The sequence below is a fragment of the Podospora pseudopauciseta genome (genome assembly GCF_035222475.1).
Source record: "Podospora pseudopauciseta strain CBS 411.78 chromosome 5 map unlocalized CBS411.78m_5, whole genome shotgun sequence".
Classification (NCBI taxonomy): Eukaryota; Fungi; Ascomycota; class Sordariomycetes; order Sordariales; family Podosporaceae; genus Podospora; species Podospora pseudopauciseta.
This window is the reverse complement of record NW_026946665.1, coordinates 1348336-1374856: the sequence shown is the minus strand read 5'-3', so window position 1 is coordinate 1374856 and position 26521 is coordinate 1348336. Positions and strand designations below refer to the sequence as shown.

The 26521-nt window shown below is 43.2% G+C and overlaps 1 protein-coding gene and 2 non-coding genes across 3 annotated transcripts; 1 reads left to right on the top strand and 2 right to left on the bottom strand.

Annotated features, from left to right (window-relative positions):
- Positions 1-3226: 3226 nt before the first annotated feature.
- On the bottom strand, positions 3227-3297 carry QC763_0076910. Its single transcript has one exon. It is a non-coding gene; the product is annotated as a tRNA-OTHER (tRNA).
- Positions 3298-7184: 3887 nt separating this feature from the next.
- Positions 7185-7255, bottom strand: QC763_0076900. Its single transcript has one exon. It is a non-coding gene; the product is annotated as a tRNA-OTHER (tRNA).
- A 16892-nt stretch (positions 7256-24147) lies between these two features.
- On the top strand, positions 24148-26061 carry QC763_509870 (uncharacterized protein; the record flags this gene model as incomplete). Its single annotated transcript, XM_062913575.1, has 1 exon — positions 24148-26061. One exon carries the CDS (start codon positions 24148-24150, stop codon positions 26059-26061), a length of 1914 nt encoding a protein of 637 aa, XP_062765000.1.
- Positions 26062-26521: the final 460 nt, after the last annotated feature.

Sequence of the window (26521 nt, the reverse complement as noted above, 5' to 3'; positions counted from 1 at the left end):
GACATTGATTGGAGGGATGGTGGCCACCTACGACCAAGAGAGCCTTGGAAGTATCCAACCAACGATGGAAGATCAGGAGCACGTACGGAGCAGAGTGCAGGACAAGCACCCTCCACGGCACCACCGCAAGGAGCACAGGAAGTAATGGTATATTCCATCGACACAGGCGGCAAGATCGAAGAAGTAGGGTTAACGACGTTGGTGGAGATATCGGAGGTCAATAAGTACGCCTACTACAATAACGTGGAGAAGGGCGAGAAAAAGGCGGTACCGGTGGAATATTAAGGACACCCAGCCTTCACGGCCAAGCACTTGGAGGGGCTTCCAGAGCGAGGACCGTGGGACCACGAGATCAAGTTAAAAGAAGGAGCCAAGCTACGGCTATTTAAGGTCTATCACACCAACGACAAGCAGAGTGAGGAGCTACGGAAATACTTAGACGAGAATCTGAAGAGAGGGCATATTAGGGAGTCCACATCGCCAGCAGGATATCCCGTATTCTTCGTGCCGAAGAAAGACGGTGGCTTGCGACTGTGTGTGGATTACCGCCAGCTAAATAACGAGACGGTGAAAAACAGCTACCCGCTACCGTTGATATCCAGGTTACGGAGTCAACTAGCAGGGGCGCGATACTTCACACGCTTGGATATACCTGTCGGGTACGCCCATATACGGATCAAAGAAGGAGACGAATGGAAGACAGCGTTTCGCACACCCTATGGTCATTTTGAATATCTCGTAATGCCATTTGGGCTGACCAATGCGCCCGCGACGTTCCAATCTCTCGTTGACCATACGATACGGAAGTACCTCGACAAGACAGCAGTATACTATCTCGACGACGTTCTCATCTACTCACGCACTCTGGAGGAGCACAAGCAGCACGTACGAGAGATACTCAACGCGCTACACGGAGCCGGACTCTCAATTAATAAGGAGAAGAGCGAGTTCCACGTGCAGAAGACAGTATACCTGGGATATCTAATATCGCCAGGTGAGGTGCGCATGGAACCGGGGAAAATCGCGGCAGTCAAAGACTGGCCTACGCCGCAGTCACAGACACACGTCAGGGAATTCTTAGGGTTTACAAACTTCTATCGGATGTTTATCCGGGGCTACGCAGGCATCGCGAGGCCACTCAACCACTTAACCAAGAAAGACGTGGAGTTCCGGTGGGGGCAGGAAAAGGAGCAGGCCTTCCAGGAGCTAAAAGAGGCTATTTTAAAGGACCCGGTACTCAAATTGCCAGACCCTAGTCGACCATTTAAGGTCAAGGCGGATACATCAGACTATGCGATCGGTGGACAACTAGGGCAGCGAGACGATGACGGCAAGCTACACCCGGTAGCCTTCTTTTCGAAGAAGCTCGAGGAAGCACGTCAGAACTACCTAATCCACAATAAGGAGCTACTCGCCATCATCGAAGCGTTCGAGGAGTGGAGGCCATACCTCAGCGGTACCAAGTATAAAATACAGGTCTATACGGATCACAAGAACCTGCGGTACTTTACCACCACGAAGGTCCTCAACGCACGGCAAACACGATAGTCAGAGTTTCTCTCGGAATTTAATTTCCAGATCAACTACAAGAAGGGCTCGGAGAACGCCAGGGCAGACGCACTTAGCCGGCGAGCCGACCACCACAAGAATGCACCCAGGGAGTCACCACCACTACTTAAGGAGGCGCCGGATAGCACTCTCAAGCATCCACTACAGCCGTGGATAGAGTGTTGCGCAGTGTATCGTGAGAAGGCCATTTCCAGCAAGCACCAAGGGAAGTTAGGCAACGATATCACAGAGCAATACTGGCAGGAAGAGCTGGAGCCACAGGGTATCCAGAAAGACAGTCAGGGAAGACTGTGGTATAGGAATCGAGCGTACGTAAGGCCAGGTAACAGGACAGCACTGGTAATAGAGATTCACGCATCGAAGCTCGGAGGACACATGGGTATCGCTAAGACCATGGAAAAGATCAAGCAGCACTTTGACTGGCCAGGGATCAAGGACGACGTCAAGGAAGCCATCCAGTCATGCCATACGTACGAGAGAACGAGGGTTGCGAGGCACAAGCCCTATGGATTTCTGGAGCCACTGCCAGTAGCAGAACGGCCATGGAGTTCAGTCACGATGGACTTCATCACCAAATTACCAGAGTCTAAGGACACGGCAACCGGCGTCAAGTACGATAGTATATTGACGGTGGTCGACAGGCTTACCAAGTGGGCATACTTCCTGCCTTACAAGGAGACCTAGTCGGCAGAACAACTGGCGGATATAGTACTACGGCATGTCACAACAACACACACATAGCCAAAGGAATTTATCACGGACCGCGATACTAAGTTCGTATCGAAGTTTTGGAGAGCGTTGATGACGAGGCTAGGGGTAGTAAGTAAGGCGTCTTCGGCCTACCACCCTCAGACGGACGGTCAGACGGAACGGCTCAACCAGATCGTAGAATAATACCTACGGAATTACATTAATTTCGAGCAGGACGATTAGGTTAAACTGTTGCCTACGGCACAACTGGCATATAACACATCGCCAACCGAGACGACCAAAGCCACACCGTTCTTCGCGAATTTCGGCTACGAGGCAGACCTACGGCAGGGACCTACGGTTGAGGTGCCCAGGGCTGGGGTCAAGGCAGATAAGATGCATATGCTCCACGGCAAGCTTAAGCAAGAACTGGAGTTTGTGAGGGAAAGGATACGGAAATACTATAATACCAGAAGGCTCGAGGGACCTCGCCTTAAGGGGGGAGACATAGTATTCCTTTCCACACGCAATTTACGCACCAAAAGACCTAGTAAGAAGCTGGACCACAGGAGAGTGGGACCATTCAAGGTCAAGAGGAAGATATCGGAGACGGCATTCGAATTGGAGCTACCCAGTACGATGCGTCTACGGTCACACACCTTTCACATCTCACTTTTGGAACCCGCACCCACGCAAAAAGGCCAATACACAGGCAGTGGCGGAGGACGAAGAAGAGGAGTACGATGTGGAAGAGATACTGGATTTACGGTTCAACAGAGGCCAATTGGAGTATTTGGTCAGCTGGTTAGGATATCCGGCTACAGATAACTCGTGGGAACCACAGGCACACCTTAACTGCCCAGATAAGCAAAAAGAATTCCACCAACGATATCCGGACCGACCAAAACCCAAGCAAGCAAAAAAGACTCGGCCCCGGCCCACAGCCAGATGCTATGAGACGGAGCCAGAACCTCGACAGGAATCGAACCTGCGCCTTCGACGTAGTGGTCGACGTGCTACACACTACACTACGAGGTTAGAAGGTATGAAGGGGACTAAATATAAGTAGTGCCACGCGCCTTAGGCACCTTGGGAAGTGGAAGGCGCACCACTGGCGGTATCTGACGCGGTCAGGAAGGAAGGACCGGTAGTATTGAGATCCAGGGGAAGGTCCGGAGGCCAGTCAAGGCCCAGGGAGGGATCCAGGAAAGAGAAGTCGGAAGGAGGAGCGGTGGTGGAAGAAGGAGCAGCGGAGGTGTCCGCCACCGGCGGGCCATGCGGGGTGGCAGGCCGCGCGGAAGCCTCTCCCTCTTCCTCCTCAAGGAGCCGAGATTCGCGACGAAAAGCAGCAAGGGCTCGAACCTCGAGGGCGCGCGATTGCGCCTCGAGACGAAGAAGCTTACTCAAGGTAGCCTGCTTTTCGGCATCTAAGCGTTCTTTCTCCCTGATCAGAGGGCGGACTACGGAGCCGGTTAGAGAGGGAAAGAGAGGGCCGAGAAGAGGACTCACGATCCACGCCATGAACATCGCAGTGGGAGCGGCTAGAGTTGACACACGGAAGGCACCGATCGTATCGAGGAGAAGCCACACACTGGAGGTTATTCTCCTTACAATAAGTACACTCGGGCATTACGAAGCCAAATTTCGTAAGGAACTGTGCTTGATCACGGCGACGGTCGGTACTCGTACGAGTCGATTTCCTTACACGATTAGACATAATGGCCAAGATAGGGGAAGAAGGACGTACTGTGGAAATGCAAAAGGGAAGCGGGGGGTGCAGATGCTATTTCAGGGATACGGTCGTCGGGACGTCGACCTGGAAGGAGGGGCATCATGTCACAGTCAAACCAACAGCGGGCCACGCCACATGTGGGACGCGGGGCGCCCAGCCAATCATTAAGGAAGTCAGGGGACGGCCAATCAGGCATGGACAGAAGTGCTACGGTGCCAAGGCTCACGAGCAGTCTGCAGGATGCAAAGTGCTAGGGGTGATCAGAGGTATAGCATGACGAGCACATTGCAGGATGCAATGTGCTAGGAGTGATCGAGGCCGTAGCAGGGCGAGCACCTCAGAGTTCCAAGGTCTATATATACGGAGGAACTGGCTGGCGTAGATAGACAGTTCCGCAGTATGCAATTCAAGTTGTATTCACGGTATCTAGTGTTTACATCGAGACATCTTGTTGTGCACTGTTTAGCTGCACCGAACCAGGATTATTCAGAAGTGCCTTCAACCGATATCCCTTTCAGAGGTTCTGGATAGGGGTTCGTCACAGTATAGCTAAATAGTACACAACAAAATATTTTAATATAAATATTAAATACTATAAATATAATTTAAATTGTATATTGCGGAACTATTTATTTACACTAGCTAATTCCTTCGTATATATAGTCCTTATATTAAGCCGTAATTAGTCTTCTAATGTTATAGCTTAATACCTAGTAGGGCGCGGGGCGTATTACGGACTAATTGTTAGTATATAAGCAAGGACTAATTAAGATAGGATTATTAGGATTGAGGATCGATTTAAAAAAGTTAATCTTAGAGGGGATAATATCGATAGGATCGAGGGTCGAATTAATTAATATAGGACGGTGCTAGGCTTAATACGAAGACTATATATATAAAGGAACTAGCTAGCGTAGAAAAATAGTTTTATAGTATATAATTTAAATTATATTTACGGTATTTAATATTTATATTAAAATATTTTATTATATATTATTTAGCTATACCGAATTAAAATTATTTAAAAGTACCTTTAACCGATATTCTTTTTAAAAGTTCTAGATAGGAGTTCGTTATACGTTATATATTTACTTTAACTTTATTATAGATAAGTTAAAGGCGTTTTTTTACTATTATAGCTAGACTTAAAAACGTTTAAATAGGAGGCGTCCCGTTTAGCCCAGGCGCCGAAGGACTTTCCGTTAAACCTATACCCTTTACCGTAAAATAAGTTATTAAGCGTTTTAAAAAGCTCGAGGACGAGGCTTAGTAGACCCGGGAGTAGATTTTCGCTATCTCGATTACGTTTAAGTCGACTATTAAGCTTCCGGTACCGGAGCGCTATAAAGGAGAAAAGGCAGAGCTTAAAAGGTTTTTAATTTAATTTAAAACTTATTTTCGTTAATATTTAAACTAATTTATTAACGAAAAGTTAAAAATAATTTTTACGGCTACTAAGCTTAAAAATAAGGCTTTTATATAGTTCGAGCCTATCCTCGATAACTATTATAAATAAAAGTTAAAGGATTAAAAGAAAATTACCGTAAAGTATTTCGAAAGCTATTATACCTTTAAAGTTAAGCTTAAAGAAGTATTTAGAAAGTATAATAAAGTAAGGCGCGCGTAGGGTAGACTTTTAAGTTTATATTAAACGCGTTCGGTAACCAATTATACGGCTTAATTTAAAATAGATAACTTATATAATATTATTAACGATAAAAAGTTAATAGAGCTTTTTTACTATAGCCTTAAAGATAAAATAAAAAATAAATTATATAAAAAGTCGAGGCCCGATATTATTAATAAATATATTACTATAGCTATACGGATCGACGATCGGTAATTCGAGTATTATATAGAAAAGAAAGGAGGTAATAGTAGGGGTAACTATAATAATAACTATAAAAAATACTTTAACGGTAACCGCTTTAACGATAAACGTAAACGGAAATACCTTAGTATTAGTGTGACGAACCCCTATCCAGAACCTCTGAAAGGGATATCGGTTGAAGGCACTTCTGAATAATCCTGGTTCGGTACAGCTAAACAGTGTACAACAATGGCTTGTCTCAATCACAATAGTCTAATACCAACGATTGTGACTTGTATTGCATACTGCGGAACTGTCTATCTACGCCAGCCAGTTCCTCCGTATATATAGTCCTCGCGCTAAGCCTGGCACCGTTCTGGATCGATTGACTCGACCCTCGATCCTATCGATACTGTCACCTCTGGAGTTGGCTCTTCTGGATCGATCCTCGATCCCTCTGATCCAGTCTTGATTGGTCCTTGCTTATGCATTAACGATTGGTCCGTAGTGCGCTCTCCGCCCCACTAGGTGTCAAGCCGTGACACGACGCTCCCCCTCCCAGGCCGAAGTCCCGTCGGCCTAGCCTACTCTCCTACGTCTGCCAACACTTGTAAGTTCTCTCCTTTTTCCCCTATTTCCCTACACTCCATAATGTCTAACCGTGTGAGCAAGGCGCGACCCGGTACTAGACCTCCGCACCCGAAGACAGCGGATCGCGACGAGCTACTTGCTTCAGTGCTACGATTTGCCACTATTATGAAGCGTGCCTGTTCCTTTTGCGAGAAACGTGGTTTCTCTTGCAAGATCTCTCCCTCCGTTTCCGAGCGTTGCGCTGCCTGTATACAGCATAACCAGTCCCTTTGTGACGCTCGTGGATTATCCGTCCAACAGCTCCGCAAGGTCATCACTCAACATGATCAGATAGAGACGGAGATGGCAGAGGCTGAGTCCCAGCGCGCTGCCCTGGATTAGAAAATCAACCGTCTACGCCTACAGAAACGAATGTGGTTTGAGCGAATGGCTGCGGCCGTCTCCCGTGGCCTTGATAGTGTGGAAGAGCTGGAGCGTGTTGAGCAGGAGGAAGCCGCGCTGGCTGCACAGTCTGCCTCACCGCCTGGCGACGCTCCCCCACCTCCTCCGGCCCCCGCCTCCCCGGATCCCCGGAGCCGTTCCCCGGCGGAGTCTTCCGCCCCTATCCCGCCTGACTTCTCCTTCCTGGATCCTGCCTTAGGCTTCGACTGGCCGCCTGACTTCTCCCTGGATCCGGGCGTGGCCGGTCCTTCCTTCCTGGCCGCGTCAGATACTGCTAGTGGTGCGCCTTCCACTTCCCGAGGTGCCTAAGGCGCGTGGCACTACTTATATTTGGTCCCTTTCATACCTTCCAACCTCGTAGTGTAGTGTGTAGCACGTCGACCACTACGTCGAAGGCGCAGGTTCGATTCCTGTCGAGGTTCTGGCTCCGTCTCATAGCATCTAGCTGTGGGCCGGGGCCGAGTCTTTTTTGCTTGCTTGGGTTTTGGTCGGTCCGGATATCGTTGGTGGAATTCTTTTTGCTTATCTGGGTAGTTAAGGTGTGCCTGTGGTTCCCACGAGTTATCTGTAGCCGGATATCCTAACCAGCTGACCAAATACTCTAATTGGCCTTTGTTGAACCGTGAATCCAGTATCTCTTCCACATCGTACTCCTCTTCTTCGTCCTCCGCTACTGCCTGTGTATTGGCCTTTTTTGCGTGTGGTGCGGGTTCCAAAAGTGAGATGTGAAAGGTGTGTGACCGTAGACGCATCGTACTGGGTAGCTTCAATTCGAATGCCGTCTCCGATATCTTCCTCTTGACCTTGAATGGTCCCACTCTCCTGTGGTCCAGCTTCTTACTAGGTCTTTTGGTGCGTAAATTGCGTGTGGAAAGGAATACTATGTCTCCCCCCTTAAGGCGAGGTCCCTCGAGCCTTCTGGTATTATAGTATTTCCGCATCCTTTCCCTCACAAACTCCAGTTCTTGCTTAAGCTTGCCGTGGAGCATATGCATCTTATCTGCCTTGACCCCAGCCCTGGGCACCTCAACCGTAGGTCCCTGCCGTAGGTCTGCCTCGTAGCCGAAATTCGCGAAGAACGGTGTGGCTTTGGTCGTCTCGGTTGGCGATGTGTTATATGCCAGTTGTGCCGTAGGCAACAGTTCAACCCAATCGTCCTGCTCGAAATTAATGTAATTCCGTAGGTATTGTTCTACGATCTGGTTGAGCCGTTCCGTCTGACCGTCCGTCTGAGGGTGGTAGGCCGAAGACGCCTTACTCACTACCCCTAGCCTCGTCATCAACGCTCTCCAAAACTTCGATACGAACTTAGTATCGCGGTCCGTAATAAATTCCTTTGGCTATATGTGTATTGCTGTGACATACCGTAGTACCACATCCGCCAGTTATTCTGCCGACCAGGTCTCCTTGTAAGGCAGGAAGTATGCCCACTTGGTAAGCCTGTCGACCACCGTCAATATACTGTCGTACTTGACGCCGGTTGCCGTGTCCTTAGACTCTGGTAATTTGGTGATAAAGTCCATCGTAACTGAACTCCATGGCCGTTCTGCTACTGGCAGTGGCTCCAGAAATCCATAGGGCTTGTGCCTCGCAACCCTCGTTCTTTCGCACGTATAGCATGACTGGATAGCTTCCTTAACGTCGTCCTTAATCCCTGGCCAGTCAAAGTGCTGCTTGATCTTTTCCATAGTCTTAGCGATACCCATGTGTCCTCCGAGCTTCGATGCGTGAATCTCCATCACCAGTGCTGTCCTGTCACCTGGCCTCACGTACGCTCGATTCCTATACCACAGTCTTCCCTAACTGTCTTTCTGGATACCCTGTAGCTCCAGCTCTTCCTGCCAGCATTGCTCTGTGATATCGTTGCCCAACTTCCCTTGGTGCTTGCTGGAAGTGGCCTTCTCACGATACACTGCGCAACACTCCATCCACGGCTGCAGTGGATGCTTGAGAGTGCCATCCGGCGCCTCCTCAAGTAGTGGTGGTGACTCCCTGGGTGCATCCTTGTGGTGGTCGGCTCGTCGGCTAAGTGCGTTTGCCTTGGCGTTCTCCGAGCCCTTCTTGTAGTTGATCTGGAAATTAAATTCCGAGAGAAACTCTGACTATCGTGTTTACCGTGCGTTAAGGACCTTCGTGGTAGTAAAGTACCGTAGATTCTTATGATCCGTATAGACCTGTACCTCGTACTTGGTACCGCTGAGGTATGGCTTCCACTCCTCGAACGCTTCGATGATGGCGAGTAGTTCCTTATCGTGGATCGGGTAGTTCTAACGTGCTCCCTCAAGCTTCTTCGAAAAGAAGGCTACCGGGTGTAGCTTGCCGTCGTCGTCTCGCTGCCCTAGTTGTCCACCGATCGCATAGTCTGATGCATCCGCCTCGACTTCAAATGGTCGACTGGGGTCTGGCAATTTGAGCACCGGGTCCTTCAAAATAGCCTCTTTTAGCTCCTGGAAGGCCTGCTCCTCTTCCTGCCCCCACCGGAATTCCACGTCCTTCTTGGTTAAGTGGTTGAGTGGCCTCGCAATGCCTGCGTAGCCCCGGATGAATATCCGATAGAAATTTGTAAACCCCAAGAATTCCCTGACGTGTGTCTGTGACTGCGGCGTAGGCCAGTCCTTAACTGCCGCAATTTTCCCCGGTTCCATACGCACCTCACCTGGCGATATCAGATATCCCAGATATACTGTCTTCTGCACGTGGAACTCGCTCTTCTCCTTATTAACTGAGAGTCCGGCTCCGTGTAGCGCGTCGAGTATCTCTCGTACGTGCTGTTTGTGCTCCTCTAGAGTGCGTGAGTAGATGAGAACGTCGTCGAGATAGCATACCGCTGTCTTGTCGAGGTACTTCCGTATCGTATGGTCAACGAGAGATTGGAACGTCGCGGGCGTATTAGTTAACCCAAATGGCATCACAAGATACTCGAAATGACCATAGGGTGTGCGAAACGCTGTCTTCCATTCGTCTCCTTCTTTGATCCGTATATGGGCGTACCCGACAGGTATATCCAAGCGTGTGAAGTATCGCGCCCCTGCTAGTTGACTCCGTAACCTGGATATCAACGGTAGCGGGTAGCTATTTTTCACCGTCTCGTTATTTAGCTGGCGGTAATCCACACACAGTCGCAAGCCACCGTCCTTCTTCGGCACGAAGAATACGGGATATCCTGCTGGCGATGTGGACTCCCTAATATGCCCTCTCTTCAGATTCTCGTCTAAGTACTTCCGTAGCTCCTCACTTTGCTTGTCGTTAGTGTGATAGACCTTAAATAGCCGTAGCTTGGCTCCTTCTTTTAACTTAATCTCGTGGTCCCACGGTCCTCGCTCTGGAAGCCCCTCCAAGTGCTTGGCCGTGAAGGCTGGGTGTCCTTGATATTCCACCGGTACTGCCTTTTTCTCGCCCTTCTCCACGTTGTTGTAGTAGGCGTACTTGTTGACCTCCGATATCTCCACCAACGTCGTTAACCCTACTTCTTCGATCTTGCCGCCTGTGTCGATGGAATATACTATTACTTCCTGTGCTCCTTGCGGTGGTACCGTGGAGGGTGCTTATCCTGCACTCTGCTCCGTACGTGCTCCTGATCTTCCATCGTTGGTTGGATACTTCCAAGGCTCTCTTGGTCGTAGGTGGCCACCATCCCTCCAATCGATGTCTGGGTTGTAGTCTTCATGCCATGGTTGCCCCAGGATCATATCCTTCGAGGGTCCCATATCCACAATATCGAATATAACTGATGTCGTTTTTCCTTCGACTGTGATGTCCAGGGGTAGTGTTTCCCTATAGACCTTTTGCGTGGGAAATGGTCCTTGTATAACGATCCATTCCTTCTTTTTCTTCCACGGTATACGGGCCTGGTACACGAACTGTGGCGAAATCAGGTTCGTCTCTGCACCACCGTCTACCAATACCACTGCCTGGAGATCCCTCCATCGTACAGTAACCCAGAGGCGTTTGTCTTTCTTGCCTCCTCCCTGTGCGGCAGCGACCTCGCTGACGAGCGCCGGGTCGTTGTCCCACACCTTCGCCTTACGCCGATGCTTTCGAAAATGCCGTTCGTGGTCCGTTAGAGGTTGACGGCCCCCGCGAAGGGCCGCAAGTCGTTTCCCAAGCGGTTATGTCGTTCAAGAGCGTCCTCCTACTCCGGGTTGACCAGCAACACGAAGTCTTTCAACCATGCCCGCCTGGCTTCCTCCCATCTTCCGTCTCTGGCATTCTCTCGCATCCACGCCCGATAGCGGTTCTTCTGCTTGGTCTTAGACGTCTTGGCTTAATGATATCGCTTGACCTTTTCCCGCAGATATATAGCGCAATCTGGGCTTGGGCACCATCCTAGTACCACCTCCTCCCACGAGCGCACACTATCGTCTGTGTTCCAACCGTCTGCGTATTCGACGCAGCACCTCGCATGCCTTGGTGCGATCTGTATAACCTGAAGGCCATCCTTCAGTTCAACCGGGTCCTGAACCTTCCATAAGACATAGTCGTTCAGGTCCTCCTGTTGGGCCTTTTCCCACCGGGCCATAGTCCTTTTGACTGGCTGTGGCTTGCCCTCCTTGCCCACCTTGCGTACCGGCCAGTGGCCGTATAGCGACTTGCTCTGGTGGTGCTCCACACATCCGTGTGTAATACACTGGAACCAAGGTACTCTCCGATGCTCCGGATGCCTGGGATGAAGCTGTGCCGTATCCCCCTCACAGGGTGTGTACCATGTGGGTGTTGGTGTATCTCCTGACAACTTCGCGATCCCGATACTAGCGACCTTCCTGCCTTTCCAGTACTCTTCCCAGCTCTTGTACAAGAGCTTCACAGGCTGTGATGTATCCTGTGAGACAGTGATTCCGTGCTTGCCATACTGTCTCTCTGGTATCGTCCACCTGGTAGGTCCTTGCGCGAGACCCTCGTCCTTGGCGACCTCCGTGGTGACTTCTGCAGTGATCTGTGCCATCTGATCCCGCAAGGCCTGTATCTGGAGATCTCCTTCCTCGTGCTCCGCCTTCAGCCTTTCCAGTGCTTCCTTCACTTCCTGGAACTCTATATCTTCCTGTCCGGCGTGCCAGTTGGAGTCTTCCTCGGAGCTTGCCGCTCCGCCTTGTTGATACCCGATGGCTGCTACCTCCACAACCCTCGGTCCCTTCGATGTGGTAGTTGATGCGATCTCCTTTTTCCATCCGAGCCGTTTGGGTGCCCTACAGTCCTTCTTAAAGTGTCCTGCCTTGCCGCAGTTAAAACACTTGAGGTTGTCTCTGCCCTGGCCTCGGCCTTGCGGCCTCTGCTGCTGTATGGCATCGACGTCCATCGGTCCCGAGTGTGTAGTGCCGGAGTAGCTAGTGCTGGGGTGTCTCCGCTTACGCCTATCGTTGGAGCGGTTACCGTTGAAGTGTCCCCTGTAGCTATTACCGTAGCTACCCCTGCCGTTACCTCCTTTCTTCTCCATACGATGCTCGAACTGCCGATCGTCGATCCGTATGGCCATGGCGATGTACTTGTCGATGGTGTCGGGCCTTGTCTCCTTGTACAACTCATCCTTCACCTTATCCTTAAGGCCATGGTAGAAAAGCTGCATTAACCCTTCATCGTTAATAGCGCTACGCAGGCTATCGATCTTGAACTGAGCCGCGTAGTCGGCTGCCGAGCGCGTCTGGCGTAGACTCAAGAGTCTACCCTGCGCGCGCCTTGCCTCATCGTACTCCCCAAACACCTCCTTAAGCTTAGCCTCAAAGGCACGATAGCTCTCGAAGCATTCCACGGTGATCTTCTCCTGATCCTCCGGCTCCTGTTCGTAATAGTCGTCGAGGATAGGCTCGAACCATGCGAGAGCCCTGTCCTTGAGCCTGGTGGCCGCGAAGATCACCTTCGACTCTTCGTTGGTGAACTGGTCTGGGTACTGACGAAAATAGGTCTTGAGCTGGATTAAGAACCCTCCAAGCTCTGCCTTTTCTCCTCCATAGCGCTCCGGTACCGGAAGCTTAATGGTCGACTTGGACGCAGCCGAGATAGCGAAAATCTGCTCCCGGGTCTGTTGAGCCTCGTCCTCGAGCTCTTTGAGACGCTTGATGACCTGCTCTGCGGTAGAGGGCACAGGTCTGGCGGAAGGTCCCTCGGCGCCTGGGCTAGGCGGGACGCCTCCCATCTGAACGTTCTCAGGTCCGGCCATGGTGGTGAAAAGACGCCTTCAACTTATCCGTGACAGAGTTGAAGTGAGTATGCAACGTGTGACGAACCCCTATCCAGAACCTCTGAAAGGGATATCGGTTGAAGGCACTTCTGAATAATCCTGGTTCGGTACAGCTAAACAGTGTACAACAATGGCTTGTCTCAATCACAACAGTCTAATACCAACGATTGTGACTTGTATTGCATACTGCGGAACTGTCTATCTACGCCAGCCAGTTCCTCCGTATATATAGTCCTCGCGCCAAGCCTGGCACCGTTCTGGATCGATTGACTCGACCCTCGATCCTATCGATACTGTCACCTCTGGAGTTGGCTCTTCTGGATCGATCCTCGATCCCTCTGATCCAGTCTTGATTGGTCCTTGCTTATGCATTAACGATTGGTCCGTAGTGCGCTCTCCGCCCCACTAGGTGTCAAGCCGTGACAATTAGTTACTCCGGTATTATATATTTAGAACCGATAAACGTCGATATTATATAGTAATAAAGGCCGTAAGGCCGAAACTAAAGTAGAAATAACTTTAAGTATTTTAATTATAGTAAGGTAAAATACTTTAAGAAGGACTATAGAGTACCTAAACGGCTCGGATAGAAAAAGGAGATCGCATTAACTACTATATCGAAAGGACCGAAAGTTATAAAGGTAATAACTATCGAGTATTAATAAAGCAAAGTAATAAGCTCCGAGGAAAATTCTAATTAATACGTTAAATAGGAAAATAAAAAGTTCTAAAAAATAAAAGAAATACTAAAAAGGCTAAAAGCGGAGTATAAAGAAAAAGATCTTTAAATATAAGTATTGCGAGATTAAATAGTATAAATCGCTATAAAAGTTATTACGGAGGTTACTAAGGGCAAAGGTTTCGCGTAAAGACTTACTAAATAAACGATATTAAAGAAGTAGTATAGTAAACTATAGTTAATTAAAAGGATTATAGCCCGATAGGAAAAGGCTTAATAGAAGGACCTAAACGATTATATTTTATAAAAAGTTTAAGACCTGGTTAAACTAAAGAATAGCCTTTAGGTTATATAGATCGCATTAAAGTATACGAAGTATTACGTTAAATATATAAACGATTAAAATATAAATAATAGTATACGCTTATAGAAAAAAGTAATACTAGTGTTAACGTGTGGGTACTACGAAGTACCCTACTTACTGCCCTATAGATTAATATTACAGTGGGCAGTACTGCTGTAAGCAGTAAGGGAACCTCTTGGCCACTGTGGCCCAAAGCCCAGTTAATAGATGCCAGAACCTTCTAAAGTAGCTATAAGCTTACGTAGTAAGTTGCTACAATAGTGTGATTTATAAAGCACTTTTACTACCGAAGGTTCTATAAATTTCCGTGGGTCTATACTAGACCCACCTAAGCCCACTAAATACCCTAAGTAATATAGGGGCTTTAGGGGCCTACAGGACCCACAGTAGGCCTACGAAGACCTATATATAGACCTCTCCTCTCTCTTGTAAAATAGTTCTCTTCTTTCTTTCCTTAAGGAATAAAGTTTAAGGTTACGGCCTAAGGCTAATAGGCTAAGGCTAAAGGCAATAAAGGCTATTTTATTCCTTATACTTTACTGTATTACAGTGCTTTACCTTCCTTCGGCACTGCCGTCGTATCCTCCCGCTTCCGTTTGCGCATTGCTGTATTTTTACAGCAACCCTGTATAGGCTTTATATTATAGGCCTATCAGGACTTCGCAGCTAATAACTAGGATAGTACTTCAGCCTAAATTATATTATATATTTACGGAAAAAGGTTAAATAATATTATTAAGCTAAGACGCTTAAAACTAAGTAAAAGAACCGCTATCGAATATAAATATAAAAGAATATTAAAAATAGAAGATAAAAGAAAGCTAAGTAAGTATAATTAAAAGACTTTACGTTATTAAATAACCTAAAGTAAAAAAACGTTTTTAAACGATATAACCGTTTAGGAAATAATTTATAGCTTTTCGCGGAAGCCGTTAACCTTTAATAAACTACGAACGATATTTTCGAAAGTATTAACGTAAAGCGAAAATATAAAATAACAATCCGGTATTTATTAATAAGGTCGTTAGTATATAAAAAAAAGGTAAAAAAAATAAATATTTTTAAATTACTATATACTAAAGAGATCTCTAAATAATAATATTAATAAACGGTAATATAAAGATAAACTTAATTTCGCTATAATTCGTATATTAAACCCGTATACCGTAAAAGAAAAAGAAAGAATAAATCGTTATATAAAGACTATTTCTTACGTAAAAGGTCTATAGGGAAATACTATCCTTAAATATTATAGTCGAAAGAAAAATAATATTAATTATATTTGATATTATAAATATAGGACCCTCGAAAAATATAATCCTAAGGCAACTATAATATAAAGACTATAATTTAAATATCGATTAGAGAGATAGTAACTATTTATAATTAAAAGAGCTTTAAAAGTATTTAACTAACGATAGAAAATTAAAAATATATATAAAATAAAGTGTAAAATAAATACCCTTTACGGTATTACTATAAAGAGTATAGAAAATAATAGTATATTTTATTAATATAAGCGGTAAGATCGAAGAAATAAAGTTAACGACGTTAATAAAAATATTGGAAGTTAATAAATACATTTATTATAATAATATAGAGAAAGGCGAGAAAAAAGCGGTATTAATAGAATATTAAGGATATTTAGCTTTTACGGCTAAATATTTAAAAGGGCTTTTAAAATAAGGACCGTAAAACTATAAAATTAAATTAAAAGAAGAAGCTAAGCTATAGTTATTTAAGGTCTACTATATTAACGATAAATAAAGTAAAGAGCTACGGAAATATTTAAAAAAGAATTTAAAGAAAAAATATATTAAGGAATTTATATTATTAATAGGATACCCCGTATTCTTTATACCGAAGAAAGATAGTAACTTACGATTATATATAGATTAACGTTAATTAAATAACGAAACGGTAAAAAATAGTTATCCGCTACCGTTAATATTTAGGTTACGGAGTTAATTAATAGAAGCGTAATACTTTATACATTTAAATATATTTATTAGATATACTTATATACGGATTAAAAAAGGAAATAAATAAAAAATAGCGTTTTATATACTTTATAATTATTTCGAATATTTTATAATACTATTTAGGTTAATTAATATGCTTATAACGTTTTAATCTTTTATTAACTATACGATACGGAAATACCTTAATAAAATAATAATATATTATTTTAACGATATTTTTATTTACTTACGTACTTTAGAAAAGTATAAGCAGTACGTATAAAAGATACTCGACGCGCTATATAGAGCCGGACTTTTAATTAATAAAGAGAAAAGCGAGTTTTACGTATAAAAAATAATATATTTAGGATATTTAATATTATTAAATAAGGTTCGTATAGAACTAGGGAAAATCGTAATAGTTAAAGATTAGCTTACGCTATAATTATAAATATACGTTAAAGAATTTTTAGGGTTTATAAACTTTTATTAAATATTTATCCGGAACTATATAGGTATTACGAGGCTACTTAATTATTTAATTAAAAAGGATATAGAATTCTGGTAGAGGTAAAAAGAGGAATAGGCCTTCCGGAAGCTAAAAAAGGTTATTTTAAAGGACTTAATATTTAAATTATTAGACCTTAGTCGACTATTTAAGGTCGAGGCGGATATATTAGACTATATAATTAATAAATAATTAGGGTAGCGAGATAACGATAGTAAATTATACTTAATAACTTTTTTTTTTAAAAAAGTTTAAAGGAGTATATTAAAACTATTTAATTTATAATAAAGAGTTATTTATTATTATCGAAGCGTTCGAGGAGTAAAGGTTATATTTTAGCGATACTAAATATAAAATATAGGTCTATACGGATTATAAAAATCTATAATATTTTACTATTACGAAAGTCTTTAACGTACGGTAAATATAATAATTAAAATTTCTTTCGGAATTTAATTTTTAAATTAATTATAAGAAGGGTTCGGAAAACGTTAAAGTAAATATATTTAACTGGCGAGCCGACTACTATAAAAATATATTTAGGAAGTTACTATTATTATTTAAAGAGGCGCTAAATAATACTTTTAAATATTTATTATAATTATAAATAAAGTATTATATAGTATATTATAAAAAGGTTACTTTTAATAAATACTAAAGGAAGTTAGGTAACGATATTATAAAGTAATATTGATAGGAAAAGCTAAAATTATAAAGTATTTAAAGAGATAGTCGGGAAAGATTATAATATAGGAATCGAACGTACGTAAGGTTAGGTAATAGAATAGCATTAATAATAGAGATTTACGTATTGAAGTTCGGAGGATATATAAGTATCGTTAAAACTATAGAAAAGATTAAGTAGTACTTTAATTAATTAAGGATTAAAAACGACGTTAAAAAAGCTATTTAATTATACTATATATATAAAAGAATAAAGGTTATAAAGTATAAGCCCTATAGATTTTTAAAGCTATTACCGGTAATAAAACGGCTATAAAATTTAGTTACGATAAACTTTATTATTAAATTATTAAAATTTAAAGATATAATAACCGGCGTTAAATATAAAAATATATTAACGGTAGTTAATAGGCTTATTAAATAAGTATACTTTTTACTTTATAAAGAAACTTAATTAGTAAAATAATTAACGGATACAGTATTATAATATATTATATTAATATATATATAATTAAAAGAGTTTATTACGGACCGCGATATTAAATTTGTATTAAAGTTTTAAAAAGCGTTAATAATAAGGCTAAAGGTAATAAATAAAGTATTTTTAGCTTATTACTTTTAAACGGACGGTTAAACGGAACGGTTTAACTAAATCGTAAAATAATATTTACGGAATTATATTAATTTCGAGTAAGATAATTAAATTAAATTATTATTTATAGTATAATTAATATATAATATATTATTAACTAAAACGATTAAAGCTATATCGTTTTTCGTAAATTTCGGCTACGAGGTAAACCTACGGTAGGGACCTACGGTTAAGGTACTTAAAGCTAGGGTTAAGGTAAATAAAATATAAATATTTTATAATAAGTTTAAGTAAAAACTAAAATTTATAAGGGAAAGGATATAAAAATATTATAATATTAAAAAGCTCGAAGGACTTTACTTTAAAAGAGGAAATATAATATTCTTTTCTATATGTAATTTACGTACTAAAAGACCTAATAAGAAGCTAAATTATAAAAGAGTAGAACTATTTAAAGTTAAAAGAAAGATATTAAAAACGGTATTCGAATTGGAACTACCTAATATAATATATTAGCGGTTATATACTTTTTATATTTTACTTTTAAAACCTATACTATATATAAGAAAAACTAATATATAGGTAGTAGCGGAAAATAAAGAAAAAGAATATAATATAAAAAAAATACTAAATTTATAATTTAATAAAAATTAATTAAGGTATTTAATTAATTAGTTAAGATATTTAGTTATAAATAACTTGTAGAAACTATAAATATACTTTAACTACTTAAATAAATAAAAAATTTTTTATTAACGATATCCGGACTAACTAAAACCTAAATAAATAAAAAGATTTAGCCCTAGCCTATAATTAAATAGTTATAAAACGGAGCTAGAACTTCGATAAAAATCGAACTTATATTTTTAATATAATAATCGACGTATTATACGTTATATTATAAAGTTAATAGGTATAAGGGAATCTAGGCCTAACTAATACCGTACGCCTTTACCGTTACAGAAAAAAATCGAAAACGTATTACCGTAAAAAGCTAAAAATATATTTAAGTTTAAGAAAATTTATTAAATCTTTTTAAACTTAAAAGAACCTTAGCGGAAGTCGAACCCGCGCCTTTAATATAATAGCCGACGTATTATATATTATATTATAAGGTTAAAAGGTATAAGGAAAGCGAAATATAAATAATATTACGCGCCTTAGGTACTTTAGGAAGTAAAAGGCATATTACTAGTAATATCTAACGCGGCTAGGAAAGAAGGACAGGCTACGCCCGGATCCAAAGAGAAGTTAGGCGGCTAATTAAAGCCTAAAGTAAGATCTAGAAAAGAGAAGTCGGGCGGGATAGGAGCGGAAAACTTTACTACGGAACGGCTCCGGAAATCCGGAAAAGCGGAGGCCGAGGAAAGTAAAGGGGCATTACTAGGCGGCAGGGCAAACTATACGGCTAACGCGGCTTCCTCCTACTTAATACGCTCTAGCTCTTCTATACTATTAAAACTACGGGAGACGGCCGTAGCTATTTACTTAAACTATATTCGTTTTTATAAATATAAATAGTTAATCTTTTAATTTAAAGTAATACGCTAAGACTTAGCTTCTACTATCTCTATCTTTATTTAATTATATTAAATAATAATTTTATAAAGCTATTAAACAGATAATTTACGAGCGTTATAAAGGAACTAATTATATTATATATAAATAGCGTAACGCTTAAAAACGGAAAGGAAAATCTTATAAAAGAAACTATATTTCTTATAAAAGGAATAAATATGTTTTATAATAATAATAAATCGTAATACTAAAGTAAATAACTTATCGTAATCTATTATTTTTAGGTATAGAGGTTTAATACCGGATTACGCTTTACTTATACGGTTAAATATTATAAAGTATAGGGAAATAAAAAAAAAAAAGAACTTATAAATATTAATAAACGTAAGAAAGTAAATTAGGCTAATAGGATTTCGGTCTAAAAAAGGGAGTATTATATTACGGTTTAATACTTAATAAAGCGTAGGATATATTATAAATTAATCGTTAATATATAAGTAAGGACTAATTAGGATAGAATTATTAAAATTAAGGATCGATCTAAAAAAGTTAATTTTAAAGGGGATAATATCGATAAAATCGAGGGTCGAGTTAATCGATATAGGACGGTACTAAGCTTAGTATAAAAACTATATATATAAAGGAACTGGCTAGCGTAGAAAGATAATTCCGCAATATATAATTTAAATTATATTTACGGTATTTAGTATTTATATTAAAATATTTTATTATATACTACTTAGCTACACCGAATTAAGATTATTTAAAAGTGCCTTTAACCGATATCCCTTTTAAAGGTTTTAGATAGGGGTTCGTTATACTTAAGGCCACTAATCTCCTCCGTTTAGTTTACTTAGTTTACTTAGTGCCCTAATTACACTAATTACTACTGTTTAATCTACTTAGTACCTTAATTATATTAATTACTCCTATTTAGCCTACTTAGTGCCCTAATTATACTAATTACCCTGCTTAGTCTACTTAGTGCCCTAATTATATTAATTACTTCCGTTTAGTCTATTTAGTGCCTTAATTATACTAATTATTTCTATTCTTTACTGTAATTAGCTCCCCTATACGTTCTCCTAATTAGCTTCTATTCCCGTGGCCCCACAACCGTCTTGCACTAGGGTTGTAACATATATGCAACTCTTAATTCCGAATATCATTTCTTATATACTAGTTTATATATGTATACCTATGGTTTTTAAATAGTAGTTGCGATTTCCAATTAATTTACTATTATTTATAAATAGCTTTAATATCTTAAATTAACTTTTTTACGCCTTAGAAGAGGGATTGTGGTCGAGGGATGGTTATGTACCTCCTATTGTTATTTGAAAGTCTAACGTAACTGCTGCGTCACGAACATAAGTCGCCAGGCAGTCTCCAGAATTCCTTTCCCCTAATACAAAAGCTGATCCTCACTCCTTGCCCCATTCGAAATCTTTCTTGTTACTATTATTCTCTTTATTTTGCTACTTCGAATCCATAAAAGGTCCCACTACTCCCTCGCGATGTGTCCCCCCAACCATACCAAAGGCCTTGAGCTGCTTGAAAAGGTCAAACAGGAACGTCTCGTAATACCCAGGAAGCCGCAGACCCCGACATTAACTCCCAGAAAGGGCCGTAAAGCTAAAGCGCTTCTGGAGGCCACTAGTGTCGAAGATGACCCCGACGAGGCCTTAGATAACGACGAGATAGGTATCGACGATAGTCCTGTCATTCCATTCTGTCTGTCTCAGCAGAAAGATTGGCTGGACAAGGCATGTGTCTAACAGCTCATGAAGCTCATTTCTTCGGGCCAACCGTCGGTCTACATTGTGGACCCGCTCGACCAAGACATCACCGCCGAAAACCTTGATTAAACGCCCCGCGGTTGAGATGATCCTCCTCCCGTTGCAAGACTCCTTCAAGCGCTGGGCTTTGGCCTTGATTGCATTCACGAAAGACACTCCCCACAGGTACACCCCGATCGATACCGTGAGCGTCTTTGCGAGCTTTTATGGTGCGGAATCCAAGGAAGACGCCGCAGAGTGTATAAAACGCTTTTTCAACACTATACGCATCTAATAGAACGAGCAACACAATGGCCCATCACCCATTCCGGAGGACATCGGTACCATGATGCAGTTTTGGAAACATCCGTGTCTCGTGCTCGCTCGTGACGAGGCTTACAACAGTGGGGTCACTGCCGTCATCACAGCAATGCATCTCATCACGGAACAATACCTCCCAAAAACGACCGATCTCACAGCATGGCGCCGACTGTTTTGCTTTCTTTGCGGCGACGCGGACTACGACTCTATCTTTGACGCCCTGGCTAAGCCCTCGGGCTCCAAGGTCAAGTTCATCAAGGGAACGGTCCGGGAGAAGATGCCTAGGATGCAGGCTTATCTGGATGCCACTGACAATCACGAGAGCATTCGAGTGAGATATTTTTGGACCAGTTTGCACATGCAGTCTGTGCTGAGTTGGTTTGAACTTGATTTGGAAACCAAGGCTAAGAAGAACACTCGGTTAATTGCCAGCGCCAGGGTAATGTTTGAGCACCACCGTACAGGAGAGCTGAAGAAGCTCCTTTAGGGACATAGGAAGGATTTGAGTAATGTGGAGGACATGTTAGCGCGGGTCAGGAGGTGCAGGGAGGTGGTGGATCGGTCCTTCAAGAAGGTTCCTTACAAGATTACTTGTTCCAAGGAGGAGCAGACAGAGGACTCCTTGGTGGTTAAGTTTAGGGTTTGAGAGGGGCGGGAAGGTGGTGGAGAAGGTGCTTTGAGTGATGTGTAGGGTTGCTGGAGTTGCCTTCTTAGCCGGATTTGAGTCCCATCAACAGCGAACAAAAGACGAGCGATATCTTATATTGTAGAATGGAAATAAAGAAGATTACATTGTAACTCAGTATTTTAATTACATCCAGGCTTCCAATCACTTTAATTAGTAACCTAAGTAACACAGAAATGGACCTGATGCTAACATCGGACTTTTGAAGAAGATGTTATACTCTTGATTACGAATGTGGAATAGCATCAGGCCTACGTCACAGCATCTCACTCTCTGGAGGTCCCACTTTGGGGCATGTAAAGTGGACGTAGCTTTCCACATGTCTCACTTCCTTCATCTTTCTCTCAAGCATGGTCTTGTACTTGTTCCAGTGGAGGTCGAACATGTCCAAGCCACATAAAATGAGCGTCAATGCAGTCAGTTGTGACCCCTCACAGTCCTACGCTTTCACCCCCTCCAAGGTCTTAAATTTCAAGAAACGCACTCACGAATGGGAACAGACTCCTGCAGTGTAAAGCAAGAGCTTAGGAAGATGCCAAACTACCCTAGGTACCCTTGGCACCCAATAAATAGAAACGACGGTCGTCAAGGAGCGACTACCTACCTGGTAAGGTACCTTTACCGGCCAGAAAGCCTAATGCGACTTCAATTACCACCAGTCACGAAAGTAAGTTCCCGGTCATAATCGTGAAAATTCCCGGAACTTTATCACTTTCGACTTATTAATTTGCGTCTTTTATACACTCTTATCACACACTTCTTCCACAAGAATAGATTCCGCAAGGAAGTAGTTCAAACTTAGAGGCTCAGCAATAAGAAGTTCCAGGAGGCATTTAGCTATATAGGAATCTAGCTGTTGAAGCAGCTTGCATAGATTTACACAATTTGCAACTATAAAAAAAGCCTTTACTTTACTTAAATAGCCGCGGATGTAAGACCTTTTTATTTTATAGCTAAGTATAAAGTAGCGCATTGCACACCCCACCTACTCCACCTACGCACGGACCATATACATATTTTATAATTTCCCTATACAAAAAGAAGTTTAGAACTATATGCAGTTTTCGGCTAAATGTAAGTTAGAAATACTCTTTTTCCTAATATATATATTTAAGATTTTAATTTTATTGATTTTGAAATAATTATAAAGGAATTTATTAAAGTAAATTTATATATTAGTTACAAATTTAATTTACTCTAAACGTATATATAATTTATATTTCCATAATTTAGGATTAATAATATGTTACAGATAAACTATATAGCAAGGCAAAGCGGAGACTGCAGCAGGCTGTGGGAACCAATTAAGTAAGATACAATAGCGGGGCTACAAAACCGCGGAGCGCTAACCTCTTAGCAGAACTAAGGCGGCTCAGTAGGCTCAGCAACTAAGCGTAGTAAGCTAGGATAGATTACCACTGCTTATTACTAAGCTATAGTAAGCTAGATACGGAGGTACCTAGTAGATTAAAGTCTATATATATAGAGGAACTGGCTGGTGTAGATAGACAGTTCCGAAGTATGCAATATAAGTCACAATTATTAGTATCTGGACTGTTGTGATTGAGATAAGCTATTGCTGTACACTATTTAGCTGTACCGAACCAGAATTGTTTAGAAGTGCCTTTGACCAGTATTCCTTTTAAAAGGTCTGGATAGAGGTTCGTCACACTATTTCCCGTCCTGATTAGTTTTACTAACAATTGACTGTGCGTGTCGTACTCCACACGTAGTCCGTCCTGCCTGTTAGCTTAACTACGACACCTGTTAACTTTCTTAACAGAGCTTTTTATGATCTTTTGAAGGCTATTAGTAAAAGCGTTTAAACTATTTTTAAAAGTGTTTAAATTATATTTGGTGTCCTTAAACTATTTTTGAAGACCTATGAATTGACCTTCAAAAGCATGTTAACCTACTCAAGTGTCATAATTATATTGTGGCAAGAGTGTGGAGGTTGTGGAGCAGACGTCACATTTAGCGGCAAGTCTTGGCAACAAGGGAAAGGAGCTTGGGCCACCTCCAAAGTCGCACCCAAGCTTCATCGTCATCCCAATGAAGCCTCGAACTTTTTTTAAAGATGGCAAAGTCAACACCGCAACCATGGCGCGAATACCCACCACCGAGCTGAGAAAATACCTTCTAACTGGCCAATTAACCCGCCGCGGCTGCCTCCATCTTAGATCATCCACCCTCGCACCACCAATACTGCCCCTCCGAACCTTGTCCACCACCCCTCCAACCCCCTCCGACCAGCAATCCCAGATTATCCCCCTCCGCAAACAACTCAAAGACCAAGCCAAAGCCGCCAAACTTTCCGGCTCCCCCAAGAAAAAGCTAAAAAAATTCGACAACCAAACCGTCCCCGGCTGGGACCTCACCGTCGGCATCGAAATCCATGCCCAACTCAACACCCCCTCCAAGCTCTTCTCCCCCGCCTCGACCCCCAGCGGCAGCTCCGACGACGCAGCCCACCACCACCACCCCAACACCCACGTCGCCCCCTTCGACCTCGCCATCCCCGGCTCCCAACCCTCATTCCAGCCAACAACCCTCATCCCCGCCATCCGCGCCGCCCTAGCCCTCAACTGCCACATCGAGTTCATCTCCCGATTCGACCGAAAACACTACTTCCACTGGGACCAACCTTCTGGTTACCAAATAACGCAGTATTACCACCCCTTTGCCCGATCAGGTTCGGTAACCTTGTACCCGCGAGATGGCATCGCAGCAGAAGACGGGGAGCAGGTAACAGTGGGGATAAAACAAGTCCAAATGGAGCAGGACACGGCCAAGACGCTCACGCAACCTAACTCGACGCATTATCTTGATTTCAACAGGGTGGGTGTGCCGCTGGTGGAAATTATCACCGAGCCGTGTATCCACCGCCCTGCCACAGCGGCGGCATTTGTGAGGAAGGTGCAGATGCTGCTCAAGAGCGTAGATGCTTGTATTTCTGGGCTGGAGCAAGGTGGTTTACGAGCGGATGTCAATGTTTCTGTCAAGAGGACTGGGGAAGAAGAGCTGGGGACAAAGACGGAGATTAAGAATTTGAGTAGTTTTAAGGCTGTGGAGGATGCGATTATTGCTGAGAGGGATAGGCAGATTAGGGTGTTGGAGGAGGGGGGGAGGATTGAAGGGGAGACGAGGGGGTGGAGCCTGGGGAGTGTGGAGACGAGGAGGTTGAGAGGGAAGGAGGGGGAGGTGGATTATAGGTATATGCCTGATCCGGATTTGGGGCCGGTGGTGATTGGGAGGGACTTGGTGGAGAGGTTGGAGGAAACAATGGGCATGTTGCCGGATGATGAGGTTGGGGTATTGATGGGGAGGTTTGGGTTGAGTGAGAGGGATGCGATGGCGTTAATGTTGATGGAGGGGAGGTTGGAGTATTTTTATGGGGTGTTGGAGGAGTTGGAGAGGATGTTAGGGGTTGAGGCGGTGGAAGGGGGGGAGCAGAGGCATACGATGCTGGCGGCAAATTGGTGTCTGCATGAGTTGGGGAAGTTGGCTGAGGCGGAAGAGGTGGGGGAGGCCGCTGCTGAGGAGGTCACCAGTCAAGTGCCGGAGCAGGATTTGGCTGCCATTTTGTTTTACTTGCATCAGAAGAAGGTCACAGCCAAGGTGGCGAAGGATTTGCTCTGGGATGTTTTCCGGGGAACGATTGCGACTGGTGGAGTGACTGAGCAGATTGACAGTCAAGACTTGTGGTACAAGGAAATTACCGAGGCAGACTATGCGGCCATTGCTGATGAGGTGATCGAGGGCCAGGAGAAGGTGTTGCAGGACTTCCTCAAGTTTAAGCAGGGAAAGAGCAAAGCCTACCCCCAGGGCAAGCTGGGATTCTTGGTCGGCAAGATGATGAGGGCTGGTCCCCAGCAGGGAAAGGGGATGGATCCTGCTTCTGCTGAGAGGGTCATGAAAGTGAGGATTGAGCAGGTGTATCTTCCAAGACTGGAAGAGGCTCAATAAGTGTGATTTGTGTACGATATATGGACCGACAGTGACTTGTGGAGGTCCACTTGAGAGCAGGAACGCCATTCACGTTGGCTATAGCGTTCCGTCTATTGCCTGGGAACATATACTCATAAATCCGTGATGGGCAATTGCAACGCAGTCAGTGAACAGACGAGAACAAGGGAGGCAGTACGAACCTCGTCGGACGAACAACCCAACGCTACTTCATCTACGCTACCCAACAATGCAACAGGCGTAGTCTCCCACACCCTCCCTCGCACATCCGGGTGCCATTTGCCCAGGCATCACTTATCTAGACATCACTGATCAAGCGATTTGGTCAATCAGACATTTTTATCCAGATATTCTTTATGCAAATATTGACTATGCAAACATTACTCATACAGACATTGCCGTTGTAGGAAATCCTTATCTGTGAGGCATCAACCGTCACAACATAGCTTATTCCGGCACG